Source organism: Primulina tabacum, chromosome 4 (genome assembly GCF_025594145.1).
Source record: "Primulina tabacum isolate GXHZ01 chromosome 4, ASM2559414v2, whole genome shotgun sequence".
Taxonomy (NCBI): Eukaryota; Viridiplantae; Streptophyta; class Magnoliopsida; order Lamiales; family Gesneriaceae; genus Primulina; species Primulina tabacum.
The window spans coordinates 8,067,699-8,082,498 of NC_134553.1; the positions used below are offsets into that span (position 1 = coordinate 8,067,699).

The 14,800-nt window shown below is 33.5% G+C and overlaps 2 protein-coding genes across 4 annotated transcripts; one reads left to right on the forward strand and one right to left on the reverse strand.

The window, feature by feature from the left end:
* Positions 1–8,348: 8,348 nt before the first annotated feature.
* Positions 8,349–11,244, reverse strand: LOC142542958 (ATP-dependent Clp protease proteolytic subunit 4, chloroplastic-like). Of its 2 annotated transcripts, none has more exons than XM_075649895.1 (3): positions 10,766–11,244; positions 9,149–9,653; positions 8,349–8,637 (listed from the first exon to the last, which is right to left on the reverse strand). In XM_075649895.1, exons 1-2 carry the CDS (start codon positions 11,206–11,208, stop codon positions 9,167–9,169), a joined length of 930 nt encoding a protein of 309 aa, XP_075506010.1. In that variant the 5' UTR covers positions 11,209–11,244; the 3' UTR covers positions 8,349–8,637; positions 9,149–9,166. The 2 variants fall into 2 exon arrangements, with proteins under 2 accessions (XP_075506010.1, XP_075506009.1); XM_075649894.1 differs by having other exon boundaries at positions 8,349–8,648; positions 10,766–11,243.
* A 1,921-nt stretch (positions 11,245–13,165) lies between these two features.
* LOC142541520 (uncharacterized) lies at positions 13,166–14,332 on the forward strand. Of its 2 annotated transcripts, none has more exons than XM_075648044.1 (2): positions 13,166–13,328; positions 13,550–14,332. In XM_075648044.1, the coding sequence occupies exons 1-2, from the start codon at positions 13,181–13,183 to the stop codon at positions 14,278–14,280; spliced, it is 879 nt and encodes a 292-aa protein (XP_075504159.1). In that variant the 5' UTR covers positions 13,166–13,180; the 3' UTR covers positions 14,281–14,332. The 2 variants fall into 2 exon arrangements, with proteins under 2 accessions (XP_075504159.1, XP_075504160.1); XM_075648045.1 differs by having other exon boundaries at positions 13,559–14,332.
* Positions 14,333–14,800: the final 468 nt, after the last annotated feature.

Here is a 14,800-nt window from a genome sequence, read left to right on the forward strand (position 1 = left end):
TTAGAGGACTATTTCAAAAAAAAAAAAAAATTACTTAAAAATGTTTGGTTTGACTTATAACTCAACATGCACGTCTCCAATTTAAGATAATATCTTATATCAAATACTCAATTGTAATGAACCTCTCCCAAATTTAAAAAACTGTTTTGGAGTCATAAGTTTCACTTTTCAAAGTAGCCGATTTTTTTGTTGAGTATTTTAACGAACAGCAATTCTACGGCTCTACTTTTAGGAACGTTACGAAAAATATATGAAAGGGTTGTAGCTCATAAACGTACATGAAATATTTAATAACTAATATATCAGAATTTGGTATTGTGCTCAGGTGTTATCAACACTAGTACACAACACTGCAGCGGAAATTAATTATAAACATACAAGAATAATTTTATTGAATAAACAGAGAGCAGACGTTATCATGCACAAGTACGAATACATGTGCGATGACTAATGGCAAAAAATCACTAAAAAATATGTAAATCGTTTACACCAAACAATACTAGTGAAATATCAAAACTAAATTCATTGACACATCAAAAAATTAAATATCATCAAAATAAGTTACGACTAAGGCCGAGATGCATAAACTAAACACATAATGCTTAAAAACCAAACAGAACCACTCGACGATCAACACTCTGCGTCAGTGTTGTTCTTCGAGTGTTGGCAACACCAAACAACAACACGTGATTATGTGAGTCGATCACTTAAAACTCTTCACGCGGAAATCTTCAATTCCGAAATTCAGCAGCAACGTGGTTATTCTTCCGAGAGAGATGGATCGTTCTTTTAATATTCGATCATCATAGTTATATCAGTTCTTGACCTAGATCTTCATAGATACTCCATACCTATAAACAAGGAAACAAGAGTTTACTTGGAATCAAAATCTACACAAGAATGATATATTATATCTTATGGATAATTTCTCAAATTATATTGAATAATTCCCAAAAATACAATTAGTATATCTAGGGAAACAAATAATTAAATTAGTCTAGAAATGTAAAATAAAATATTAATTAATTTAGAATCCAATATTACTTTCAATATATATCTGGGATGGCCATGAATTGGGGTGGATTCCTAATTTTTATAATCGATAATAGTGACATTTTTTTTTAAATAATTTAAAATTAGGACATGATTCTTGACTAGAAATTGCAATGTCTGGAAGAATATTAAAACCTACATTTGAATAAATATTATGAAATTCTATAGGTTTTGAAAATATATATCAACTAGACCTGAGAGCCCACCATGCACTACATAGATTTATTTAAAAGGGAAAAATTATTAAAGTACATTTTTCTAAAAATAATAATTTTGATGCATCGATATTACACCACAATATAAGTGATCATTTGATTAAAATTCATTACATATTATACAATACAACTATTTAAATTAATGACAAAACAACCATCATTTGGTTTCATGCACTTGGAAACATTAATTAAGTACAATAATTAAACAAAACATTGCATAAATTTTAGTCAACTAATCTTATATGCATGAAAAACATTAGCTAAGAGTTGAATGCAGTCCTGTTTATTTAATTAAAATTTTAAAACTTTCAATCAACTATTCGAGTTATAATATAAATATTTTTTATATTAAAAGACACATACTTGTTTTTTGAGTTGGAGGACATGTAACCTTACCCAAAATTTTATTGCAAACTCGAGATACTGATGTCAGATAATCTATAAACTGAAAAACAACGACTTTTTTTTTAGAACGAAAACAGTGAATTTTTAAAATAGCCGACATGTGGATCCTCGCTTCTTCACCGTCGGCCGCTCAAGATTATTGTCAAGTATAGAATATAATTTTTGATAGTTGTGGAGTTTAAGGTTTCAAAGTCGATACAAGACGTCCAATTTTCAATGTCTCTTCATAAGTAAAGTTCATTTAACATGTCGTCTAATGCATATTTTTTAGTTTAGTTTAGTTACGCTACTAGGGTTTGTTTTCCAATTTTGATGCCATAATAAAAAATACTAAATCAAGAAAATGACATCGGATGCATGAAATTGCTCTTTTATTAAATCTTTTTGGATTAGTTCTGTTCACATATGATTTCAATCTAATCCATATAGATACAAGGGATGTAAACGATTCAAATCAAACCAAACAGTATCAGGCTTGAGCTTGACTCGTTTAAAATTATCTGAGGTTCGAGCTCAATTCGAGCTTGGTTTGTCTTGAATTTACCAAACTCGGGAAAAGCTCGAGCTCGACTTGTTAAAAGCTCGTTTAACATGTTAATCAAGCCAGGCTCGAGCTTGATTCATTAATAGCTCGTTTAGCATATTTAACAAGTCTGGTTTGAGCTTGGCTCGTTTTCGAGTTCGTAAAACATAGAATTGAGCTCGAGTTTGAGCTTGATTCGAGCTTGTTAAAAATTAAATATATCTATAAAATAATTTTACATCAGACATAAATATGTAAATCCATTCATAAAGAACCAAAACGACACAAATAAGAGCTAAAAAAACATAAATCAATATATTATTGAACATTCCAAAATAATACATCTAGAATATGCATCATTCACTGATATCACCATATAAATAACAATGAAATAATTTCACCCCTTTAATACTTCAACTAAGTCTGGTGAGAAAGTAGGGAGGACGTCAAAGAATCCATTAAAATCAGGAATTACAAAATCATCTCCAATAACAACTAGTCAAGTATCCTGCAAAGTTCATAATAACAATAATACTAATATTTTTATTTGTCTTGTGTTCAATTCCTTCAATTGACATTAGTACTAATATTTTTATTTGTCAACTCAACAAATGAGTCAAGCTCAAGCTTACGAGCCACCTAAACGAGCTGAGCTCGAGCTCGAGATCGCGAGCCTATTATCAAACATGTTTGCGAGCTCACGAGCCGAATATTTTTAGGCTTGAGCTTGGTTTGATTAAATTTTCGAGCTCAAAATCGAGCTTGAGCTTGGCTTGATATGATTAACAAACAAACTCAAACGAGCTTTTTATCGAACCAAGCTTCGAATAGCTCACAAAAAGTTTAGTTCATTTACATCCCTAGATACAATGATTAAATTCATTATTCAAATTCTTACATTCTATTAGATTTGATAGAGTATTTGAATTTGAAGGTGTTCTTATAATAAATCTTATAATAATTTCGAGAAAAAGTAAATGATGTGACATAGGACTAATTACTAGCTAGTAAAATCCTTCAACACATAATTGTTTCGGTATTATTATACGAATACAAAAATTCTTGTTAGATGATTTTACGAGTCAATTTTATAAGACAAATATTTTATTAAGATCACCATGAAAAATATTATTTTATGTAAAAAAAATTACTATTATAAATATGGACACAAGATGCCTACTCTTATTCGAAGGGGATAATAGTTTTCCAATTTTGAGTTTAGTTTATTAATTTTTCAAAGTTTGGTTTTAATATTTCAAAGTTTGATTTTAATATCTCAATTTTTATTTTTCGATAATTTTGATCAAATTGCTGATGTGACACTAAAAAATGCTTAGATGACAATGAAAAATATTGACCTGATGCTAACGTGGTATCGAAAAATGTCAACCTGTCAGATGTCATGTCAGAAATTGATCCAAAATATTATCTATCTAATTTTTTATTTATACATTATTTAGTTTCGTCTATCAGTACAATATCATCTGCAAACAAAATACATTAGAGTACATCATCCTGAATATATCCCGTCAGCTCATCCATAACCAAAGCAAATATAGGTAAGGGGTTAAAGATGATCTTTGATAAAGTCTTACTGCCACAGAAAATTCACATGACATTGAAACAATGCAATCATATAAAACATATATAAAAGCATAAACAAACATTGAAACATGTATCCAATCTGACTACATGAATCAATACAAATCTGTATTTAAATCAATGACTCGTTATCTCTTCTCAACTTATTTCTAATCTAGGGATCCCAATCTAATTAGACTCTGGCATGCTATATCGAATGTCTACAATAGAAGTCGATCTACTTCTAAGCTCATCGATACACCACAGTCTAGAGTCTCTAGAGTCTTAGCGGTTCTGTCAAAGACTCGGCTGTTCTGCCCTAGCTAGGCTGATCTGCCCTAGACTCGGACTCTTGCTCTGCTATAAATTCAATAGACTAAACATATCAATCTGATAATTTGCAAATATCAATGCAATAAAATAAAGTATGTGATTTTGGAAAACTCAAGCCAAACCTAACTCGAGTTGTGCAATCCCGAATCAACATTTATTTATACCTTTCGTTCTGTCGCTCTGATACAATCGAAGTCTCGACTCAAAGTCAGTCAATGTTCAATCTGGCAATGACAATATCAATATACTGCATTAATATTCTATTCAAATCAAGACATCTCTGTCTTATCAAATTCTGACGGTACAAGTGTACAATCTTGCGATACCGGTGATGCCACATCAGTATATACTAATTCCAATAACTTATAATCAACCACAGTGCAAATCTGACATCACATCTCAGTCAATTTAACTCTGAATTTGATAACAATTCCATAATCAATCTGTTTCTTAATCTTATTTCGATTCTTTGATGTATATTATGTCAAGAACACCATATTTGAATCATATTCGATTCTGACAACATCATAATTTCAAGACATGACAAAACGTAACCAAACTTACGTTCAGTTGAAGCCTGCGTCGATAGGAACACAGTACCGAAGTCGGATTCACAATCGGACAGATGAATCAAAATATAAAGGCGTAAGGATTTTTATCAATCTTTCTCGTTTTCCTTTCTTTCTCCTTTCAATTTCTGAAGGGATGCATTTATATATATCAAGTTTGCATGTAAAGCAACGTGGCTTATTTTTCTTGAACTTGGGTCGGCGCTCGAGCGGTGCTAAACTACCGCTCGGGCGCGGCATTCTCTGTCCAAGCATTTCCAAATTGCACCTTGGCGCTCGGGCGGTCACAACCTACCGCCCGGGCGCCACATCTTCTGCCCGAACATGTTCTTGTTGAACATTGGCGCTCGGGCGGTTATTTTCTACCGCTCGGGCGTCAGTAGTTCCGTCTAAAAAATTTAACCCTTCATATGCTTTAGCCAATCTGGTCCCGTGATAGCCCGATTATAATCACATCAATTCAAATTCAATAATCTTCGCTTAACATGATATGAAATCTAGGGCATTACAATCCTTTTCAGTGCATCTATTACTTACTTAGCACTAGCTCTATTATATAACACTAGATGTCTTATTTTTTGCATCTCATGTATACCCACACTTAACTCCTCCGTATTTATATCATTAAGTAAGTTCTTAAAGTAATCCCTATACCTACCTAGGATATCTTTACCTTGCATTAAAACTCTACCATATTAATGCTTGATACACCTGACATGGATCGAGTCTTTAGTATTCCGATATCTGGCTTTCACTATCTTAAAAATATTTTTCTCTCCTTTTGTGCCTAGCCTATCATACAAATCAATATAAGCTCTTTTTTCAGCATCTCCTAGTGCTCTACTAATGAGTCATTTGGCTTGCTTGTATAGCTTATACGATCATTGGTCTCTAGCTTCTTGCCAGTTCTTGAACCTTTTTTTTTTCCCTAATGACTTTTTGCACCTCATTGTTCCACCCCATGTATCCTTGTCGTATCGTCCCTTTCTTTTAGCCTCTCCAAGTACTTCCATCGCCCCATTCCTTATATGGTTAGCCATGAGCTCAAATAACTCAGAGGTATCGGTCTTATCTTTACGCCATACATTCTCACATCCTTTGAAGACTAAGTGAATATTTAAAATCTCATTCTTAAGAGTTTTGCATACATATCCCTTCATAATCCACCATTTGATTCTCGGCCTAATCTCAACTTTGTTTCCTCTGCTTCTACTCTTAAAGCAAAGATCTAATATTATAATCTATGTTGGGTCGTCAACCATTCTCCTGGTACGATCTTACAATTTTTACAACTAATTAGTTATTATCTCCTTATAAAAAGTAATCAATCTGACTTATATTATGTCGAATTCTAAAGATTATTAAATGACTCTCCCTCCTCTTATAGAAATTGTTTATTATCCCAAAATCACTAGATAAAAAATAGTTTAAAATAAAAATCCCCGTATTATTTTGAACCCCAAAGCCTTGTCCTCCAGGAACCTTCTCACACCCAACTTTATCCTTACCTATATGGCCATTTAAATCTCCACCAAAGATCTTTTCCTCACAGGAGATTCTATTAACTACATCTTCTAGAGAGTCACAAAATTCCTTCTTACTCTCATAATCTAATCCCACTTGTGGTATATACGCACTAATGATACGAACAATCTCTGGTTCTAAGGCTAAAGTGATACATAATCATGTCTTCAAACCTCCTAACCACAACAATTGTATCCCTATAGGCTTTATCCATAAATATTCTCACTTTATTTCTAGATTTATCTACTCCTGCATAAATAAGTTTGAAACATTCTCTTAACTTTCTAGCATTGCTTCCCTTCCACTTTGTCTCTTGAAGACAAGTTATGTTTACCTTCCTTTTTTGTATGACATCCATTAACTCTATTGGTTTGTCCGTCAATGTTCCTAGGTTTCAAGAGGCCAATCTAATCTTTCTAATCCTAGTCAGAATTAACTTTTTTATTTGCCTCTGTCCAGTAAGGTCTGATAACTCTTGCCTACTTATCACTGCAAATGGGCGCCACTGCAACACGCCTAACTCATTTGACACTACACCCGAGCTTAGGTGAAGTGCGTCGCTTAAAGCTGATGACGACTAAGCATTTCACGTTAATCTGTTTGAACTAACATCCATGTGAAGAGGTGTCACAATAGTTGGTTGGGTATCACAAATTTGACACCAAAAACTGTGAGAGAGAGAAAGAGAGTCCATCATGAAATACTTATTGAATCCATACATTAAATCTAACATACATATAAATATATGACTTCTAATTGTAAATTTTTTAATATACCCTCATTCATTTAAGTTAGCAAATTAAATCAATGGTTTTTTTAATGGGTTTTTTTGGTAATTCATTGTACATCTTAAATATTAAATGACTTTGGACATTAATGCATATTGAATTCATCAATTTACTAATGATTTTTCTTTGTTGCTACTAAAATTGGTTGCTAAAATGAGTTGATTTTTTCATGGTTGCTAATGAATATTTAATGTTTTTATCTTATCTTATCTTTTTTTTTTATTTTACATATAAATATATCACTTTTATAACAAGTTGATTTTAAATATGAACTAAAAAGCATCATATTTTTTAATTTAAATATGTCATTTTGTTTTTGTGACACTATTTTTTTCTTATATATATTTTTTTAATGTTTGCGGGTGTTTTTGTGCTTATTATTTTTATTTAACATTGTTGGAAATATTATATGCATAGAAAATTTAAATCATAATGTGTCTACATTATTGTGTTTACACGCGTTTGCAAATTTAGGATCAATGTTCATAGTGTGTTTTTCGTGAAATGGGTCAACTCTACCTGTATTTACAATAATAATTTATATTTTTGTCAAAAAAATAATACTTTTTCATTAGTGAATCATATAGGAGATTCGTCTCACAAAATGACTCGTGGGGCCGTCTCACAAAATTTTGTATGTTATCTTATTTATATATCTATTTTATTTAGCAAAATCACAATTGATATTTAATAAATGTTTAGTGGTTTTATTTTAATATTATTATGATAATTTAGTTAATTAAGAGAATTTTATTTGACAATATTTTGTCTATGTTTACTCCATTTAAGTACATCGTGATTTTGGCTTTGATAAAATTCATTATTATATTATTTTTCCATTGTGAATTACATTTGGATGAAAAATATATTTTCTAATTTGAGAGAGCTGTCGTTCTGTTATAATCACGCGGATTGAAAATGTCATATGAATAAGTTAATACATATTATTTATTGTCATAATATATTTTCATTTTTTGTGTTTTATATATATATAGATTGATAAATACTCATAAAAAATATGTTATTCAATTTTAAACATTATCTAAATTTCATTATTATATATTTCATTATTAGTTATCTACGTGCATCGCACGTATACATTCTTGGTGATATTGATATATATATCACAGTAGCATAGCGTACTCCAAATCAAGACTTCGACCGAGGCAAACATGCGTACTTTTCCATCTCAAATTAATTCACGAAAGACATGCTGAATTGGAACTAATCAATCATCTAACTATTAAAGTGGATATGATCTTAGAATGGAAAAAATAGCCTAACTACGTGTTTCACATTCGCAAAAATTCCACGCAACATACCACAATTCGTAACATCTAATGGGACGCAGAAGAACGAAGTCTAAACATTGCTGCATTCAAACTTGAACTTTTCTTTCCACATTCTCATTCATAACAAAGACAGGACCCCGTTTGTCATAGAAAAGCAGAATTGGGTACATTACATGTGTTACAAATAAACTATTGATGAATAAGAAACCACTAATCAGTCACTTTTACACTATCTCTGGTGACAAATGGAATTTCGAATGCTGAAGCAACCCTTCCCAAACTTGGAACCTGTCAAAAAGTCTCTAAAGTCGAATGCTTGATTTGTTCATCACTTCCTCACTTCGCCAGATAAACCTGATGCCAGTCTGGTCAAAAGATACAACAAAAGTAGCATAAGACAGTGCATTAGCAGCAACTTGAATAGATACAAATGATCAGTACAGTATACAATAATCAATTGCCAGTCTAAAGGATCTCTCGTGAATAGACATCAAGATGGAACATATTTTGTTGTGACTAGAATCATCGACTCTCTCTCAAAAAAAAAGAAAAAGAATCATTGGCAGATATAAAAAAATGTGCTTCTAGAAGTTATAAAATTAACCTTAACAGAAAGATACAAGTCATATAAGCCATTGGTAAGTGAAATATGAGTCATGAGCGGATCAATATACAAGCAGAATGTCAATAATTTTAGTCACTTTTAAAATTCTCAAAAATTGTTCTTTAGCTCAATGAGATAATAAATTTAAAACAGGAATTCAAGGTTTCATTTGAAATCTTAGACATCTGTAAGTACATGTGAATCAAAGGATGTTCAGCACAAAGTACAGAAGCAAAAATGAAATTTATAAAGGAAGTTTACCCAAAATAAATGTCCAGACTAATATATCTCATCATCAGGTATATCAGGTGTCAAGAACTTTCTCGGGTCCTTGCTGATCTCCTCATAATTGAATGTAGAGGGCTTAACTCTTTCTGGGACAGGCTCAAGTGGAATAATGCTATCCCTATCAATAACTCCATCTATTAAGCCATATTCAACTGCTTCAATCGGGGACATGTAGCGATCTCTATCAATATCCTTTTCAACTTGTTCAAATGATCTACCGGTGCAATCAGATATAATTCCTGTGACGTTCTTCTTGTTATGCATTACCTCCCTGGCTTGAATTTCCACATCAATCGCTTGCCCACTAGCACCTCCAAGTGGTTGGTGGATCATGATTCGAGTATTAGGCATTGCAAAGCGCTTGCCTTTAGTGCCACCACCAAGAATAATAGATGCTGTTGATGCTGAAATGCCAAGAGCAATTGTGGAGACATCGGCCCTAACTAGCCGTACAACATCAAAGATGGCCATCGTAGCGCTGGAGTAAAAGAACTTCGAAATAATTAAAAAATATTTACAAGCCTAAACCACGAAAAGCTATTCAACGATGAATTTGGAATAGGGTTAAATCAATATTTTGGCTTGTGCCTCCATCCAATACAGTCACATTTAGCTATAGTTCAAGTTGCAAAGACTTGAGGCCATAAATACGGGATAACTTATGATGGTCATCAATCAATATTGGTCAGATAATTTAGATTGATCATGACTCGTGAGGAACTAAAATGGAAACGAGATCAATCCATTGTCGGAGTAAACTATCACTAATTAAGATAACTGAACTACTGTGAGCCGAATAAAAACTATGAATTTAAAATCAATACAATGGATGAGTTAGACCAATATGTAGATATGGGGGCAAGTGCCAAGTTGAAGCACCTAAAACCACAGAGCATATAAAAAAGATTCAGTGACATGTGCATCATATTATACCGCCAAATCCATTTAACTGGAGCACTAGAATGGTGATAATAAATAAAATAGCATAATCATTGAAAGATTCAAAGACATATCGATCACATTATATAAAAATAAAACAAATACACGTAGTTTTAGAAGAAAGAATATTCATATGAAGCCAAATCCTCCTACAGATAGACCACTACATCCACTCCTTCAACCTATCTTTCAACTCAAGAAATAATGGTACAAATTGTTGGCCTCTCACATTCAAAGTTACTGACTTTCTCCACACAATCCATCAGGAGGAAAAACCGAAAAACCTAAATATGCCATCTTAGATACGCCAACAATTATGGACTAGCACAAACATTTGGCAACCCAGAAATAAGAAGCAATGTCAATCTACCAATATAAATGCACTCAATCATTATTCTCGCAGTGACTCTAATACCAACTCATACTATATATTGGTCATTCAATCTTCGTAACAAGTACACATGGAAACATAATCCACCTTGTGACTAAAGCTAATATGATTTTGGGATTCCCATCTTCAGATCAACTGAAAAATTAACTAGTAAAGACTGAAGCCAAGTCAGCCATCTTTCTTTGGCTATGTAATAAATTACAAAATGAATTAAAAGGACTTCATAAAACTAAACCAATGACAAATTTGTATACACAAACCTGAGAGAGCCACCAGACGAATTGATGAATAGCCGGATATCCTTTGTCGAATCCTGAGCGTCTAACAGTAACAGCTGACTAATAATTGAATCAGCGACAAGATCATCAATACTGCTCCCCAGGAAGACAATGCGCTCCTTGAGCAACAACCCCATGGCGTCAGAATCGGCGCCACGCATGGCGGTTGCGGGAGTCTGAGGGGAAGAATCCGTGAGATGGAGCAAGAGGGATTCCTCCGAAGGGGCGGAGACGGAAGAGCCGAGAGTTTGGTGGTTGTAGGAAGCGAGGGAGCATCTGAGGGGTAATGTTCGGTGGCGGGTTTTGGCACGGTGCAGGCAGAGAGCAGTAGGTGGTGTAGTTTTCAGTCCCGTGTGGTAGCTGCGGCAACTGGATGCGGCGGAGGAGTGGTGGGAGAACGGCGCAGAGAGGATGAGTGAGTCCATGGCAACACTCGGGATAAAATGTTGGTCACGGGAGATTGATTGCAAATTGGGGCATAAAAGAAGCATTATTGGGCTTGGGCTCCTCAAATTGATAAAAAAAAATGAGGCCCAATCGAATATTTCAAAGCCCATTATTTCAACAACATAAAAACAATACATAACGAAAAATCTAAAGTTTGAATTCGATTTGAAATAGATATAATCGAGTTTGATTCGAAGCTCGAATTATTTAATTTTTTTTGTTTGATATGAAATATTCAAGCATGTTAGCGAGCTATTAAAACTACTGATAAAATAAATAAGTAATTGAAAGATACAAAATATGTTTTTTTACTATATTTTTATATTATATTAATAAATTATCAAAGCTTCTTTTAAAAAAAACTTATCAAAATTTGCAAATTTGTCAAATAATAAAATTTAGACTTGAATTTGACTCGAATTCAATGAATTCAAATAAGAATAAAATATCTTTCGAGTCGTTTCATTCAGTAACTCTTAAAAAGTCATATATAGTTTGGGCAGTTTTCTAATGCAACACCGCCAATAGGCATTTTGTACTTTTTGGAATTGTAGAAACCTGTGCATTGGAAGGACTATTTCATTCAAGAATTTGTTGTAAAAAATCAGGGGACAAAAGTATAAATTTAAATCATAATTATTTCAATTTTGGGAATTTTTAGATATGAAGATTTTGGGATTTATAGAAGCCGTAAATTTGGGACCTATAAATTTAGGATTTTAGAAGCTTTAAGTTGATGAGTATGTCTCTTGTGAGACGGTCTCAAGAATTTTTATCTGTGAGACGAGTCAACCCTACCGATATTCCCAATAAAAAATAGTACTCTTAGCATAAAAGATAATATTTTTTCATGGATGACACGAATAAGAGATCTGTTTCACAAAATACGATCTGTGAGACCGTCTCACGAAAATTTTTGCCTACGTTTATACTTTATCTATGCTATATGTACTTGTTCTATATCATATTTTATTATTAAGTTTAAAACACATGAAATAATTAACTTTGTATCAACATAAATTTTTAAAAATACCAACCATACTCTTTTAAAAATATAAAAAAACAACTATATTTTTATTTAATATAAAATATTATAAAAATATTCTCTTCTCACTGTCCTACCTACTTTCCAAAATTTTAAAACTACTAAAATATTTAATGTAATCTTTATCCAAAATTTTAAATTATTATATCATTTATAATAAAAAAAATTATCATAAAAAACATAAAATAAAAATTAACACGAAAAATATTCACATATATACACGCAAAACACATGCAAATGATATTCGATTTTTTATGATTATTACAATTGAGATGTAAAATAATATTTTATATTCATATATAAATATGGAACAAAATTGCGCCAAAAAACTCAAAACCCTTTTATCTTAGGTCTGAAATCGGTTCATGTGGAATCAATCCAGTCCGTTAATAGGATCCGATAGCCTCCAATAATGTTCGAACTGTTTTTAAAAAGAATTTTGATATTCTGTTGTTTAATAATTATCACGTGTAGTCTACATATAACAAATAATATATTTAATTTTCAAATAAGTTTTTTGATAAATTATGTTTGAAGTACACATTGATTGAAAATAAATAAAACTGATTTTAATTCGATCTCAATATGTTCCTACACATTTCTGATACGGTCAACAATCTGATCAAATCATGTGCAATGCGTTTCATTTTAACTCGTTTTTGCCATTTTGGATTAGATTATATGCAAAATCCAATAAATATGAAACCGGTTTAATCCGGTATTATGTTAAATTTGATTTGGTTCAACTACTCTATAATCCAAAACCGATCCAATCAGATCTGGTCACATGCCTGATCCCATTTTCCTGATATATAAACAAATAGTACAATACTACTCTAAAATGAATGGTGGAGAGAACAAAGTATCGATTCACGAAGTTGGATTGGGCCAATTAAAAGTTTGTAATGGGCTACTGGACTAGTGAACTAGTGGGCTTGGGCATTAAATTACATTCGCCTGGCTTTGCTGTTATGTCCCTCGTTTCTTCTCCCCCGGTCGAAGCCGCGACGTCCACGGTAGCTGTTAGTCAATCCCGAAGCACCGGCGGAGGCGGTAAGCGAATCTTTTTTCTATCCTGTATTTATTGTTCTTTAGTTCTTCAGTCTACGTTGTCTTCTAGTTTTGAGTCAAAGTGGGATTGGGGATTCGGAAATGTGATTGAAAAAAATTCACAAGTAACAAATTGGAATGCTTTTATGAGATTAAGATTATCGTATCTTTCGTTGATTACTTGAGAAGTCAGACTTTTCATTGCTTATTGTTATTATTCTTAGCTGTTACAGGAATGAGTCGATCCTTTGGAGCTCTTTCCCTTAAGCGGCAAAGGCCTGAAACAGATCCCCCAGGCCTGGTCGATGCTGAACGTGCCATTCTCAATTCAATCAAAAGCAAAAAGGATTTGGGTATCTGGGTAAGAGACATCAAACTAGATACCAAGCTAACTGATAATGTAGTGAACAAATCACTCAAGTCTTTGATAGCTAAGAAATTGGTAAAAGAGGTGGTCAACATCCAGAACAAGGGAAAGAAACACTACATGGCCGTCGAATTCGAGCCTTGCAAGGAGATAAGTGGAGGCGATTGGTACATAGATGGGAATCTTGACAAAGAACTTATTAACGTACTCCAACGGCTGTGCCTAAGGTACATGCTGGCTCAGAGGGTTGCTACGTTGCAAGGGGTTCATAACGAATTGAAGAAGAACCCAGTGGTGAATTTCGAGCTCTCTGCTCAGCAAACTGCGGAGACACTGAATTCCATGGTTTTGGATGATGAGATTATAGAGGTCAAAAGCACTGGATTGGGGGATTATCATTCCATACCCATGGGAACGATTTGCTACCGAGCTGCAAGTGGTGCCGGGGCCGCCAAAGGCTCCAAGGTTGGTGTGTTTGCTTCAACTCCTTGTGGTGCTTGTCCCCGGATTAGTATTTGTACACCCGATGGCGTAGTTTCCCCAAGTAATTGTGTATATTATACTAAATGGTTGGACATTGAATTTTGAATTCTTAATGTTATTTTGTCTCATATGTAAATGTGAAGATAGTAATTTGATCCCTTAGTGTAAGGTTAGTTTCTTGTTTATGGGGAATCAAAGCGTTTCATTTCAAACTTGAGGGATTAATCTTTGATACTCACGGGAAATTTAGGGTCCGCACCCAGCAAGTGTCACTAGTGCAGACGCAGGGTTTTGAAATTGTCCTGAGCCTGAAATCACGAAAAAGACCGTTTAGGGGGATGAGCCAGGGATAATGGGCTCATACGCTATAGTGAATGAAAACAATATAGTGAATTAAATATCATACGCTCAAACCTGGTATTTATAAGAGAATACCTGGGCCCTTGATGAGCCTGTCTTCCATTTGGGCTAGGGATGGGCCAGGGATAATGGGCTCATCCATGGGGTATCACCAGTCTCCCCCTCCTGAGTCGAAGTGAATCGCAGGTTCGAAGTTCGATTAGTCGTGCTGTACTCGGGTTACCGGGTGCGAGTTGTGCATTATCTTCCAGCCTTTCGTCAGTCC